The sequence below is a fragment of the Lemur catta genome, chromosome 5, assembly GCF_020740605.2.
Source record: "Lemur catta isolate mLemCat1 chromosome 5, mLemCat1.pri, whole genome shotgun sequence".
Taxonomy (NCBI): Eukaryota; Metazoa; Chordata; class Mammalia; order Primates; family Lemuridae; genus Lemur; species Lemur catta.
Genome location: NC_059132.1, coordinates 30305847 through 30319684, shown reverse-complemented (window position 1 = coordinate 30319684; position 13838 = coordinate 30305847). Strand labels below are relative to the sequence as shown.

The following is a 13838-nucleotide window of genomic DNA, read 5'->3' as shown; positions in this document are numbered from 1 at the left end:
GGACAACTAAAAATATATAGAAAAAATTAGCCAGGCATGGTGGCGCATGCCTGTAGTCCCAGCTACTCGGGATCCTGAAGCAGCAGGATCGCTTGAGCTCAGGAGTTTGAGGTTGCTGTGAGCTAGGCTGACACCAGGGCACTCTAGCCTGGGCAACAGAGTAAGACTCTGTCTCAAAAAAAAAAAAAAACACCACATAATGTAAACTCTTGTACCCCATGTGGTCCCACAAGCTCATAAACCATATTTCTACTGTACCTTTCCTGTGTTTAGATACATACTTACCATTGTTGCAATTGCGTGCAGCACTCAGTACAGTAGCTTAGGAGCAATAGGCTACACCACCTAGGTTTGTGCCAAGTACAATGTGTTTGCACAAATTGGACATCACCAAACTACCTGATGCATTCCTCTGAACACATCCCTATGGTTAAGTAATGCACGCCTGTGTAAGAAAGGCCCGAACAGACAAAGCTATAGATGGATTAGATTTCCCAGGGCAGGGGAAGGAGTGATTGCTAATGAGTTTGTTTTGGTATATGGGGGTGCACCAAAGGGGGTGAAAATGCCCTAAAATTGATTGTGGTGATTGTTGCACAATCTGAATCTTAACATAATACTAGAAACCGCTGTACACTTTAAATAGATGCCTTCCATGGTATGTGAACTTCTTTCAACAAATGTTATCATCTTAATAAAGCTGTTATTTAAAAAGTGCAGCTTAGGAGTCAGAACCAAGATCCTTTGAAAAGCTGTGCCTTTGCCAAGTTACTTTCTGTGCTGGTTTTCTTAGTTGTGTTATGGAGGTAACAGTACCTTTTCCAACAGGTTGAAGATTCAGTGAGATGACTGAAATGCCTGGCAGGCTTTAGCATGTAACCAGTGCATCCCAGCAACCCACACTTCTCCCGGGACCTTTCCATTTGTTTATTCCCTCTGACCGAAACATGCCATCACGGCTTTGCCCTAACTAACAGGATCCCTAAACTTCCCCCTTACTGGTTATTTTCCTCAAGAACTTGCTACCTTGTGTTCTTCCCGCCTTCACCTCTCCAGCCCAGGACCCTCAGCATCCTCTCCCCTCCACAAGGCCTGGCTGATCCTACTCCTCCATCAGCCCCTGTCCTGCCTCTCCCAACCACAGCAGTCACAGGGTCCCGTGGCAATCCCTTGAAGAACACCCAGTACCATCTGGTGTCACTGGGACCTTGGAGCTGGATGCAAGCTTCCGGAAAGCAAGAACTTTATCGCTGATGAAAATAGGACTTGGTGTGTATTTGTGGGGTGAATCTTTATGTACTTTATGTACTGATGTGGAACAATCTTCAAGATGTGCCAAGTGGAAAAAAGATGCAGTAGAGCAAGCTCCCGATTTCGCACAGAAGGTGTGGGGGGAGCACACACACCCACGTGTGTTTATATATGGCTCCGGTCTGGAAGGCTCCTCTTCTGCTCAGGCTACACTTGGATCAACCGTTCCCACCCTGCTCTGGCTCTTTAAGAAAATTGGTCCACTTTTAGAACCATCTCTACTTTCAAAACAAGGTCCCCAAGGCCTTGGTCTGCTTTAGATGACCAAGGCAACTGAATGCCACAACAAGCAGTGTGGAAAAGACCCAACTGCAGTCCAGTATCTCAGCTCTCTTGCGAGGAGGCCAGTTCACAGAACACAGGCTCACTGTCCCATGTCAGGGGCTGAAACAATCCCTCCTGACAGCTCATCTCCATCCTCTGAAGCAGTGTGCCCTGCCTGCTGCTTTACCGCCGCACCTGTGACCTCAAGTCAGCCCCACACCCTGATCAAACCTAGACAGGACGAAGGAATCAAATATCCCTACGTGGCCCTATGTGAAGGAGAAAAGACTAGACTTGAAACAGTTTACATGAAGGCAATTTATGAACAGAAAATATCGTGAGTAGTCCAGTTCACAGTCGGCGACCACGGCGACCCCCCTTCCTGCGGGTGCTGTCGGAGGGGATGGGGGTGACGTCCTCTGTGGGGAGGAAAAGAAAGTATCATTGCCTGGAGCTGGAAGGGAAGGACCCCCAGGCCAATGGCCTAACCCATCAGCAGTGGAGCCTGTGCTCCCGAATGACTCCTCAGTACGTAGCAGATGAACACAGACCTGCCCTGTTTTCTCAGATTTCCTGACGTGGTCCTTGCTTTCTAGAAGGGGAAACAGGCTCTAAGACGGTACACAGGATGTCAGAGGCAGAGGACAAATCCAGGTTTCTGACACTGACTTCTCCAGCAGAACAGCCCACTGGATACAGTGAGCTATGACTGCACCGGTGTATCAAGCCTGGGCCCCAGAGTGAGACCCCTTCTCTTAACCCTCCTCAACAGGGCAACCGAGACTGCTTCCTTTTCAGTAAGTAAAAGGAGGCTGAAAATAGTCTAAAAAGATTATTCAAGAAACTGTAGACTATAAAGGATCAGCAGTACACACTGCTACTAACTGCACAGAAACAGCGGGGAAGGGCTAATACCTCCCTTCTAGGAGCTATAATGGGCCAAGAGATCAAAGTTGAGGGTATTAATGGAAGCTGTTAGCTGCCCCCAAATCATTTTTGGTTGTCACAACTGGCACACCCTACTGATACTTAGCAGGCAGAAACCAACGGTGCTGAATGTCCCACAATGCAGGAGACCGGCACACACAAAGCGTCAACAGCAATGCCCCCGAGAAACACTAGGAAGGAAGGACAATTCATCTTCCATCAGTTTCACCAGCCTGTCTCAACCCCTGCATCAGGCAGTGTGCGGCAGAGGTTCGTAAATGGAACTGGGCTGTCCCATGGCAGATGGAAGGACATTCATATCAAGGTGACAGAGATATTCAGGAAGAGATTCTAAGTCACAAGGTGCCTCTTGCAGCCTCTTTTGACAAACCTAACTGCGAACAGTCATCAGACCAGCCCCTACATCCACTGAGCATATCACATGCCTTTTGGGCCCGATGTATCAAAATAAATCCAAGTGTTAACTAGAGAGAGGAGGGGACTTACCAATCCGCCCGATCTTCATACCAGAACGGGCCAGGGCTCTGAGGGCTGACTGAGCTCCAGGTCCAGGGGTCTTGGTCCTACGAAACGAAGGTTTGAGAAAAGCCATTGGCCAAGTCAGTGGGAGTGCTAGGATCCCACAACCCTCCAGTTCAGGAAATCTGCAAACTTTCTATAAAGGGCCAGACAGCTATTCTGGCTTTCATGCCCCCTCCCCGCCAACTGAAGTCCACATCCTTACCCTGTCCTACAAGATCCAGCAAGACTCTACCCCTTCCCCTCTCTGATCACTTTTTATGGCACTCTTTCGTCACAGGTGCCCAAGTTCACCATGATTCTAGCTGGAATATTCTCCCCTTGGACCTCCTTCACTGGAAGGACTTTTACTCTTCATTCAAACTTTAGTTTAAATTATACTTTACCACCAACTCCTTACTTTTGCTTCCTGGCATCTGCCACAAATGAAAACCACATACCCACCCCTCCCCTACTACTCTGTTGTTTAAAGTTTGACGTCCCACAAGCCTAAGTGCCACACTAGGGACTGGGCGCCGAGGCTCACGCCTGTAATCCTAGCATTATAGAAGGCTGAAGGGGGAGGACTTCTTGAGGTCAGGAGTTCAAGACCAGCTTGAACAAGGGCGAGACCCTGTCTCCATAAAAAGTAGAAAAATTACCTAGCCAGGACAACAGAGCCAGACCTCATCTCTACAAATAAATAAAATAAAATAAAATAAAAACCACAAAAAAACCAAACTGGAGTTTGAGATAAGTGCCACACTAGGAGGGTAGTATCTAGGTTTCTCTGTTACTCTTTTCTAGTATCTAGAACTCAGCACCTGATAGGCAGTGGGTACTCAATAAACACAAAGTTTTGGGGAGGGGGAGTGTGTGTGCACAAAAGAGCCAACTATTAAATCTGTGTATGACCAAAATATCTTGTTTCAAGGTCACAACAACAAAAAAAATCCAAGTGCTCTGGCACCCAAGCCCAGTGGTCTTATCACCACCCGGCCAGCCCACCGTACCTGTTTCCCCCGGTGGCCCGGAGCTTGATGTGCAGGGCAGTGATGCCCAGCTCCTTGCACCTCTGGGCCACATCCTGGGCAGCCAACATGGCAGCATATGGTGAGGATTCATCACGGTCAGCCTTCACCTTCATCCCACCAGTCACTCGGCAGATGGTTTCCCTGGGGGCAGACAAAGCGCACGGTCATTTCTTTCTCATCCAATGAGGATTTACTTAATGCTTATCACGTCCTAGTAAGTGAAGAGCACCACAGCTCAGGTGTGGCAGAGGATGGAGGATGGTCGACTTGAACATGAATACTGATCCCAGACAAGACCACCATGGGCTCTGCCTTCATGGGGTTCGCAGTCTAGTGGGGTTGAAAGGCTCAGCACTGTTAAACTTTATTACCACTTTATGTACTACCACATCCTAAGGACAGAATGTGTCTCCTCTCTTGTAACTCCTCGGAAATCACATTTGTGGACTAAATGAGCATGTTTTTTCACCTGAACAACACAGTAATTCTTCAGAGGGAACTCCCTAAACTGCTACCCTGTCCCAGGGTCATTTCTTCCCCCAGCCTCTTGTGCCTCTCTACCCAGGTGTACTCACTTGCCAGAAAGATCAGTGACATGAACAAAGGTGTCATTGAAGGACGCAAAGATGTGGCACACACCAAATACATTCTCTCCTTCGGCCACCTGAGGTCCAAGGCTTATGACCTGTTCTTCCTTCTTTTCCTTCCCCTTTCGAGGTGCCATTTCTGAAGGAGGAAAAAAACTTCAATGTTAACAGACAAAAAGTTCTCAGAACTCCTTTTCCTAGGAAAGGAAACCTCAAGTTTTGCTCCTGTTTCCCTCCATCCAAGACTATGCTATACACTCTCATCTCTGCCTCACTAAAATTCATTTCTCCCTACACTTGGGGGTGTCTCCTGGTGGCTAAAAAGCAAGGTACCATGAGTGGTAACCTTTCCCCAGAAACTACCAAAAGCACCACTCACAACACCTACAGGATAGAAGCTTAGGGTTATAGCAGCAGATCATTAAGCATCCCTAAAAGTTTCACCTAGTGGGCCTCCAAATACGGACACCATACTGGCATAGGTCTCTAGAGACCTCTGAGATCAACTGAGCAAACCTGGGGAAATGCAATTCCCCCCTTATTGTTTCTAACAGATAAGCTGAAAGACTTTTATCATTTGTTCTGGGTGACACAGCAAGTCAGCTGCAGAGCAGAAATCGGAACCAGGTTAGGGGATCCTCAGCCCACACACAACACTTCCAATACCAGGCGTGCTTCTGGGTTTCCCAGCCCCAGATACCATTTACAGGTGAGGCCAAAGAAGCCTGAAAGACAATATCCCAAAAGGCAAGAAGCAGCCCAAGACAGACCCATGTATTGGTGAATACTGTTCTGAAGACCCTTATTTGAGAAAAAGCGGGGGGACAACCCCAAAACTCACTGCCTGACTCAACTTCTGTACCAACCCCAACTCAGAATTCCAGGATCCCTTATCAATACAGCCCTCAAGCCTCATCTCCTATTTCCTGTGTTCCATGTTCCGCCTGATCCCTCCGAAAGCCAACGCAAGCGCTCTCTCATCCTGTGGCAAGTCATCTCCTGGTATCCTTCCACAACTATTTAGAACCAACCCTTAAATTTTTACTAGGACCAAATATTAAAGGTACTAAAGTATGTCCAAAAGGAAGGCTAATGGAAAACACCCAAAGACAGCTGATGTGTCTGAGAAACCAAAGAACTCTAATGACCTGATATGGCCTATAACATAAGTGCAATCACACTCTCAAGAGACCTGAGCAAGGGAGACGCTGACAGAAGGTAGATGAGAATGAGAAGGGGGTGAGGCTAGCAGAGGGCTGCTTCCTGCCTAGCGCCCCAGGCCTTCTGAACCTCCTGAGGCTCAGGCATCACAATTTGCTAAAAAAGCACCTTAACTCCCAGTTCAACACTCTGCCTGGTGCCAAGAATGCCTCTACTCCACAAATAACTACCCCAGACCTGAAAGTCTGTCTCAAGCGTTCGTAGATTTCTCCAGTCCTTACTTATATAACGTTTAGTGAGTATGTGGTCACAATAAGTACTAGAAGTGGAGGTCTTGGGTGCACAAAGTTAACTGTTTCTACCCTCAAATTAGACGAATGAGCGTGACCCAGTGGGCTAACTACTGTAAGGAAGGTGCCACAGGAGAGAAGCCCAAAGTACTGCCTGGAGAAGCCTAGAAAGGATCCAGTAGATCTCAACTACGTAAGCATGCATAGAAGTTTCGGCATGGTGGCCATTCATTAAATGTTAATTTGCAGTTTCCCAATCCTAACGTCACCCAAAAGTGGTAGTAAGAAGAGTGCTCATCTGGGGATACATAAACGCATGGCAAATGCTTAGCAAACACTGCTGCTGGGCCCTGAGCACCCAGAACTTGCAACGTGCCCAATTCAGCAATGTTAAGAATCATCCAGCTTTAGGAAGCACCCAAAACAGCGTCACAGTTTTCCCTGCATTCCTTTCTTGGATCATTACTACAACCTCATGACACTGATGTTACTGTCATTACTATTTTGCTAAGAAAACAAGTCAATTTCAGGTGCGGGCCTGCACTCATCCTGAAACAAGCGAGCGAGACTGGGGGGTGGGCCCACGTCGACCAGGGTGTTCCCGCTTCCCCAACCACGCTTTGCGGTCGCTCAAACGTGGCCGTGGCTGCAGCACGGGGCCGAGGCCTTACGAGCTGGACCCGCACTCACCCCCACTTCACAAGCTCTTCCCTGACACAAAATCGCGGCCTTCCGAGACCCGGCGCGAACTTGACCCGGGTAGGCCAGGATCCGGTGGACCAGACGCGCGTCTCCCGCCCGGCACCTGGCTCCGTTTCGGCGGAAAGACCCCAGTCCCGCGCCCCCAGCCTCACTGGGCCCCCTGGGCCGGAGGATGCCACCCGATTGTCCGCCCCGCAGCCTCTTACCTGCGTGTCGCCTCCAGACTCCGCGCCGGAAAGAGAGAGTGAGAGAGGGCGGAGCAACGGGTCACTTCCGTGCCCCGGAAGTGTACCTCTGAGGTCAGGGGGCGAGGCCGGCTTCCGGAAGAGGCCGCCTTTATTGCTTCCAAAGAGATTAAGACTCGCCCTTGCGCAAGACGGTTTATTTAAGGCAGAGTGAAAGGAGAAAGGGGGCTGGGTGTCGCTGAGAGCCGATCTTTCTACGCGAGTGTACAAAGCTGCTACACCAGCGGGGTGAGGCGGGCCTGTGTTCCAAGATGGCGGCGGCTGCGGCTAGACGGACTTCCGGCATTCTGACTCGGTCAGGCAGCCTGGGAGCGGCAGCGCACCTTGTGTTGCGGAGGGGAATAACAACAACAAAACCTCTGTGATCAAAGCTGGGCGGGTGGCTTGAGCCTGCTGGCGAAGCTGAGGTGGGAGGATCCCGTGCGCCAGCAGTTCGAGTCCGGTCTGGACAACATAAAGAGACCTCCCCGCCCCCCACACACACCGTCTTTAGAAAAAGAAAAGGAAAAGAAAAGCCCACAGTAATAACATACTTTTGCTTACTATGTACTGGGCAAAATAAGAATATATTGTTTAATATGTATTTATACACCAGCCTGGGTTAAGCAATTTACATGCATCACTTCATTTAATTTTCACAACGTTATCAAACAGATACTGTTTTGATTTTCCTTTTACGGATAAGGGATGTTAACTGAGATCACACATTTGTGGCCAGTTTTGAATTCCAACTTCAATGCCCATATGTTTAACAGCTACTTCCATATATCCCTCTAATTACCATGCTGAAGGACCTTGAAGGATTGGAAGAATATGTAAATGGAGATACGGGGAAGGGCCAAGAAGTGTACCCAGCAGAGCTTGGCAAACAGTAGGTACATTATAGATACACAAAGACAAGTGTGCACACATATGCACACATATATATGTATGTAAAACCTATATGATGAAAAATGTACATAGCATACATATAAATTTTTTGAACAAAATGAATGATTATGTAAAATAGCATGTAGCTCTTTGTGTACTGGAATTGACACCACTCTGAATGACTGCAGGTCCTTTTAGGGAAGAACTTCTTTTTAAAAATGTAGTGCCCTTGGCCCTCAGGCCTGTAATCCTGGCACTCTGGAGGCCGAGGCGGGAGGATCACTGGAGGTCAGGAGTTCGAGACCAGCCTGAGCAAGAGCAAGACGCCGTCTCTACTAAAAAGAGAAAGAAATTAGCTAGACAACTAAAAATATGTAGAAAAAATTAGCCAGGCATGGTGGCGTATGCCTGTAGTCCCAGCTACTTGGGAGGCTGAGGCAGGAGGATCGCCTGAGCCCAGGAGTTTGAGGTTGCTGTGAGCCAGGCTGACGCCACAGCACTCCAGCCTGGGCAACAGAGCCAGACTCTGTCTCAAAAAAAAAAAAAAAAAACACGAACAACAACAACAACAAAAAAATGTAGTGCCCTCTTTCCCCTTTACAAAAGAAATTAATCACAGAAACCCCATAAAACAGAAACATGTAGAAAGGAGAACAAGAAGAAAAAAAGGAATAACAGTCTTATCCACTGCTACATACACGGAAGAGGTGTCTTTTTTTTTTTTTTTTTTTTTGAGACAGAGTCTGGCTCTGTTGCCTGGGCTAGAGTGCTGTGGCATCAGCCTAGCTCACAGCAACCTCAAACTCCTGGGCTCAAGCAATCCTACTGCCTCAGCCTCCAGGGTAGCTGGGACTACGGACACACACCACCATGCTCGGCTAATTTTTTTCGATTTTTAGTTTTTTGGCTAATTTCATTCTATTTTTAGTAGAGACGGGGGTCTCGCTCTTGCTCAGGCTGGTCTCGAACTCTTGAGCTCAAGCAATCGTACTGCCTCGGCCTCCCAGGTGCCATTTAAACACAGGCCAGGTGGGGAGAATTCTCAGGTTAACACAGTAGCCTCTGGGAAGGTCTTGAGTGAAAAGGAAACTTGGCTCATTCGGGCCTTTGGGAGAAGTTCCCTGTGGCTGACGGGAGGGAGTGGTGGCAGGTGAGATCTAAGATCAGGGGATGGGCCTCGGGGCGGTAGGGAAGGCCTCCGTCCCGCCACCCACCGGGGGCAGCCCCTCTGTTTGATCCTAGACAAAGCTCTACCCTGGGAGGAAGGTCGGGGGGCCTGGGGAGCGGCCCCACCCACGGCGAGGGGAACTCCGGGGCAGAGTCCCGCTTTGCCGCAGTGCCCGAAGTTCCCGCTAGATGGCGCCCGCTCTCCGTGCTGCCCGGGGCCTTGGCTGGGGCGGGGATGGGGGGCGCGCGGTGTTTTAGTTGCTGAGCCCAGAAGTTGTGTGTGTGTGTGTGTGTGTGTGTGTGTGTGTGTGTGTGTGTGTGTGTGTGTGTGTGTGTGTGCGCGCGCGCGCAAATGTGCCCTTCATCCCAACTAGGTCGCAGCTGATGTGAGGAGGCCCTTGGTGTACACACTCTCCCTTTGTGTCTCATCGCACTCCTGGAGCCCAGATTATTATCCTATTTTACAGAGCGGAAAGCTGAAGCAGGAGGTCAGGGTCGTGCCCGAGGTCACTCTCCTGGTTCAGAGTAGGGTAGGTGGGCAAAGACTGCATCCAGGCCTCTGTGTGCTTTTCCACGCCGCAGGCGGGCTTGCAGAAGACTGCTGAGTCTCCAAAGGGAAGAACAGGCCCCAGTGCAGTGGCATGGATATGGATCGTGAGGCATTTCTTCCTTCAGCACATTTATTGAGCACCTACTATGTGCCAGGCACTGGTGAGCGATAAAGCAATGGAAACAGATGGGTCTCTTTCCCCATGGAAGGGGCAATCTTATGGAGGAGACAGCCAGATGTTATACAGGTAAACATGACAGATTGTGGCAAGTGCAGTGACAGAAACAGACAGACCCAAGAAGGCTACAGGGGTGGGCTCACTCTCTTGGGGGCGCAGGGCAGGCAGGCACAGGACTCTGAGGAAGAGATGTGGAAGCTGGGATCTGAAGGGTGAGAAGGTGCAGCCGCCAGGCGAGCTGGAGACACAGCGTTTGGGACAGAGAGAACAGCCAGTGCGCAAGCTGCCATGGGGAAGAGCCTGAGGAACTGCCAGGAGCTGGGGCTGGGACCAGGAGGAGGGAAGGCAGTGAGGTCGTCCAGGAGGGCAGGAGCGAGGTGATGGGGGCTCAGACCACGGCGGACAGCTTCTGTGAAGACGGACAACAACATCCTGATCTGAGAGATACTTGGGAAGTAGAGTCTGTGGTGTTTTCAGATGAATTGGATACAGGGGTTAGGGTGATCCCAGGTTCTAAGCATGAGCACTGGGTGGACCAAGGCAGGGAGGCCTGGGGTAGGTCATGGCTTGGGTGGAAGGTGGGAATCCAGCTCACGCTCTGCTGTTTTGGGAGCCATCTGTGTGATGTCCCAGTAGAACAATGGGGCGGGCAGTTGGAGCTCACTGGAAAGATGGGGGCTGCAGATGCAACTTCAGGAGCTTCTAGGTTGTATTTAATATCAAGGGATCAGATGAGATCGCTTCGAACAGCCCACAGTCTGGGCAGTTCTACAACAGTAAGCAGTGAAGGCCCCATGAGTGCGGTGGGGTGGGGGGAGGCTGGCTGATGCCGGTCATGACGGCATAGAGAGAGGAGGCTGCATTGAGAGAAAGTGGAACAAAGTGTTTATTATTCTTTTTTTTTTGTTTATAGAGATGGCATCTTGCTCTCGATCAGGTTAGTTTCGAACTCCTAACCTCAAGCAATCCTCCCATCCTCGTCCTCCTAGAGTGCTAGGATTACAGGTGCGAGCCACCGTGCCCACCCTGGTGGAACAAAATGGACCCTGAGGATGCCAGAGACCAAGACTCAGGTGCCCCTGGGGCCGTGTGGAGGAGCTGGCGGTGCTGACTCTGTCTCTTTGGTTAGATCTCCTTTCCCAGGGACACCCTTCCCCCACCACCATCTGGCAGGACCGAGAGACACAGACCCTGGGGTGGGGTGGGGGTGGGGGCCGCCTGGGGGATGGGGCTGTAATTTCAGCCGGGGGCAGAGCTCCTGAGTTTCAGCCACCTGGTGTGAGGTTCCTCTTTCTGGCACCTTCCCCATGACTATCTCGCCTGACAGCTCCACCCCAGCAACTGCAGCTACTCAGCATCTCTCTGGGAGGAGCGCCCGGCCCAGGGAGCAGCTCTCTGCCGCTTTCCCACCTGGAAAGGCTTTGAGTCAGGTGGCAAGGCACCTCTGGGGGGTGAGGGGGATCAGAGGGGGCTGCCAAGCTTAATTAGTGGTTGGGGATCCCTGGAACCTGCATCTGAGAGGCCCCCCAGACTTTCATCTTCAAAACCTCCCCACCAACCTGGATGAAAGGGCCAGGGAGGGGCCAGGTATTAATTGTAATTATTAGTTTCGCTAATAAAGAGAAGAAATGGGATTATCACCACGCTCAACAAGTTCTCCCCTCTTTGTCTAACTCTTCTCCCCTTCCTGTGGGCTCCTTTTTCTTTCCTCTTTTCCTCCTCCCCTCCTCTTTCTTTTTCTCTTTTTCTCTAGCCTTGCCACTTCCGTCTGTCCTTGTGTCAAGGCCTGGGGGTCTGCCTCCCTCTCTTGGTCTCCACAGCTGTCTGTATTGGGGTGTCTCTGACATTCAGGGAACACGCTGTGCTTGTCTGGGTTGCAGAGGAAGAGTGGGAGGAGACATAAGGCTGGGAGAAGGTGTGTGTTAGGGTGTCTGTGTCCCTTCATTCATTCACTGTTTTACAAATAGTTATTGAACACATACTGCGTGCCCAACACTGCATTGGGTGCAGAGGATTCAGCGCTGAACAGGACAGACACTGGCCCTCCCCTTGCAAGTCGATGTTCTAGCAGGGAAGATGGACAGTTAACAGTAAACTGACAAATAGGTACACTAGAAAGGAATAAATAGCAGATATGATGGAGGGATATCTGGGTGGCTGCTTTAGACTGAGCGACCGTGGCGGTGACATTTGGGCAGAGTCCTGAATGGTGAGAAGGACCCAGTTATGAGAGAAGATTGGGAACAGGGTTCCTGATAGGAAGAACAGCCTTTGTAAAAGCCCCTACTTAGCACGCATGAGGACGTGAAAGGAGGGAGGGTAAAGCTGCAGTGGGAGGACCCGAGGCAGCAGGAGCGAGAAGAGCTGGGGACAGGGCTGGCGCCATGGGCACGCGGCCTCTGAAGCCACACAGGGCCCCGTGCTTGGTTAAATGCTCTGCAGTTGCTGTCCTGAAATTTGTAATGATTTTTAAACAAGGCTTTTGCATTTTAATTTTGCACTGGGCCCTGCTAATTATGTAGCTGGCCCGGGTTGAGGAGGTTGACAAAAGAAGTGGGTGTCTGGGTGTAGAAATAGGAGGGCCCCTTGGCTGGTGTTTGGTAGATGAATGAATGAATGAAGCTGTGTGTGCACATGTGGAGCTCATCTATCGGGCTGTCAGAAGGCCACGTTAGCCTAGACCGAGGGCTGCTGCTATGTGGACAGGACTCACACACAGATGGCCCTAGGGCGGCCCCCGCATCCTGCCGTGCCTGCTGCCTGCAGGGCTGTGCTGTGTGCACCAGGCCTGAAGTGGCACCATGAACAGGTGGGTGAGGCCAGGCTTGGCCCAGGCCCGGCTTTGGGAAACAGGGTGACTCCCCCACTTTAGATGGAGGTGGCCCTGTCTTGCCTGTGAGTCCTGAGATTTTAGAACCAGGCAGACTTGAATGCAAAGGGGGCTTTGACACTCTGATTAGTGGATGTGACTAAGCAGACTTTATGCTGTTGATTTGCTTCTCTGAACCTCAGTTTCCTTATCCGTAAAATAGGAATCACTACTTCTTAGAACTGTTGAGAGGATTAAACAAGGTAATAAGAAGAAACTCTTGGCAGGGTCAGAGCTTGGGAAATATTTGCAACAATAATAATAATGTTATTATTATCATACAATCTCTGGAGACTTGGGTAAACATTTGCTTCTGCCCCTAAATGTCTGCATAATCATGAACAAGTCACTTAATCCTCCTGGGCCTCAGTTTCCACTTCTGTTAAATTGGGAAGATAACTAACCAGGATGATCAGGGCCATCCAACACCTTTGTAACTGATGTGTGCAGGTGAGTTCTTGCACACTCCTGACCCCATCTTCCCCATCTTGGGGAGGCTTTCTCCAAATCTGCCCACTCAGAAGAAAAGCCCCCTTCAGTTCTTGGCAGTTCCTGGATTCTCAGTGCTGAGTTGCTGCCTTCATGCCAGAAAGTCTGCCTGGGAGTGAACCTTAGGTTCCAGGCCTGTGATTGGGAAAAAAGAGGAAGGTTCAAGTTGGACGCAGTGGCTCATGCCTGTAATCCTAGCACTCTGGGAGGCCGAGGCGAGAGGATTGCTTGAGGCTGGGAGTTCAAGACCAGCCTGAGCAAGAGTGAGACCCCATCTCTACAAAAATAGAAAAATTAGCCAGCTGTAGTGGTGTATACCTGTAGTCCCAGCTACTTGGGAGGCTGAGGCAGGAGGATCACTTGAGCCCAGGAGTTGGAGGTTGCAGTGAGCTATGATGATGCCACTGCACTCTATCCAGGGCAACACAGCAAGCCTTTGTCTTAAAAAACAAAAACAAAGAAAAAGGAAGGTCCAGAAGTTGGGGTTGGGAGGGGGAGGCTGAGCTGAGGGAAGACAAAGGAGCTGGAGCCAAAATCCCCTGGTGGCTTTGCTTCCTGCCTCACTCTGGGGCAGGAAGCAGCCAGAAAGCTGCAGAGAATTAGTGTCTGACAAAGGGCCTGGGCAGCAGTCTCAGGCTGGGCAGAGACTTCATCTCCCACATACACCCAGAAGGC

At 50.3% G+C, this 13838-nt stretch overlaps 1 protein-coding gene across 1 annotated transcript; it reads right to left on the bottom strand.

Moving 5' to 3' along the window:
• Window positions 1-1876: 1876 nt before the first annotated feature.
• Window positions 1877-7100, bottom strand: RPS14 (ribosomal protein S14). Its single transcript, XM_045551380.1, has 5 exons — window positions 7002-7100; window positions 4631-4781; window positions 4035-4196; window positions 3010-3086; window positions 1877-1994 (listed from the first exon to the last, which is right to left on the bottom strand). Exons 2-5 carry the CDS (start codon window positions 4777-4779, stop codon window positions 1927-1929), a joined length of 456 nt encoding a protein of 151 aa, XP_045407336.1. The 5' UTR covers window positions 4780-4781; window positions 7002-7100; the 3' UTR covers window positions 1877-1926.
• Window positions 7101-13838: the final 6738 nt, after the last annotated feature.

Coding starts and splice junctions, on each gene's coding strand:
- RPS14 (XM_045551380.1), bottom strand. CDS start 4,779: ATGGCACCTCGAAAGGGGAAGGAAAAGAAGGAAGAACAGGTCATAAGC. Junction 3,087..4,034: donor CGGGCCACCGGGGGAAACAG/GTACGGTGGGCT, acceptor TTCGTTTCGTAG/GACCAAGACCCCTGGACCTG. Junction 1,995..3,009: donor TATGAAGATCGGGCGGATTG/GTAAGTCCCCTC, acceptor TCCTCCCCACAG/AGGACGTCACCCCCATCCCC.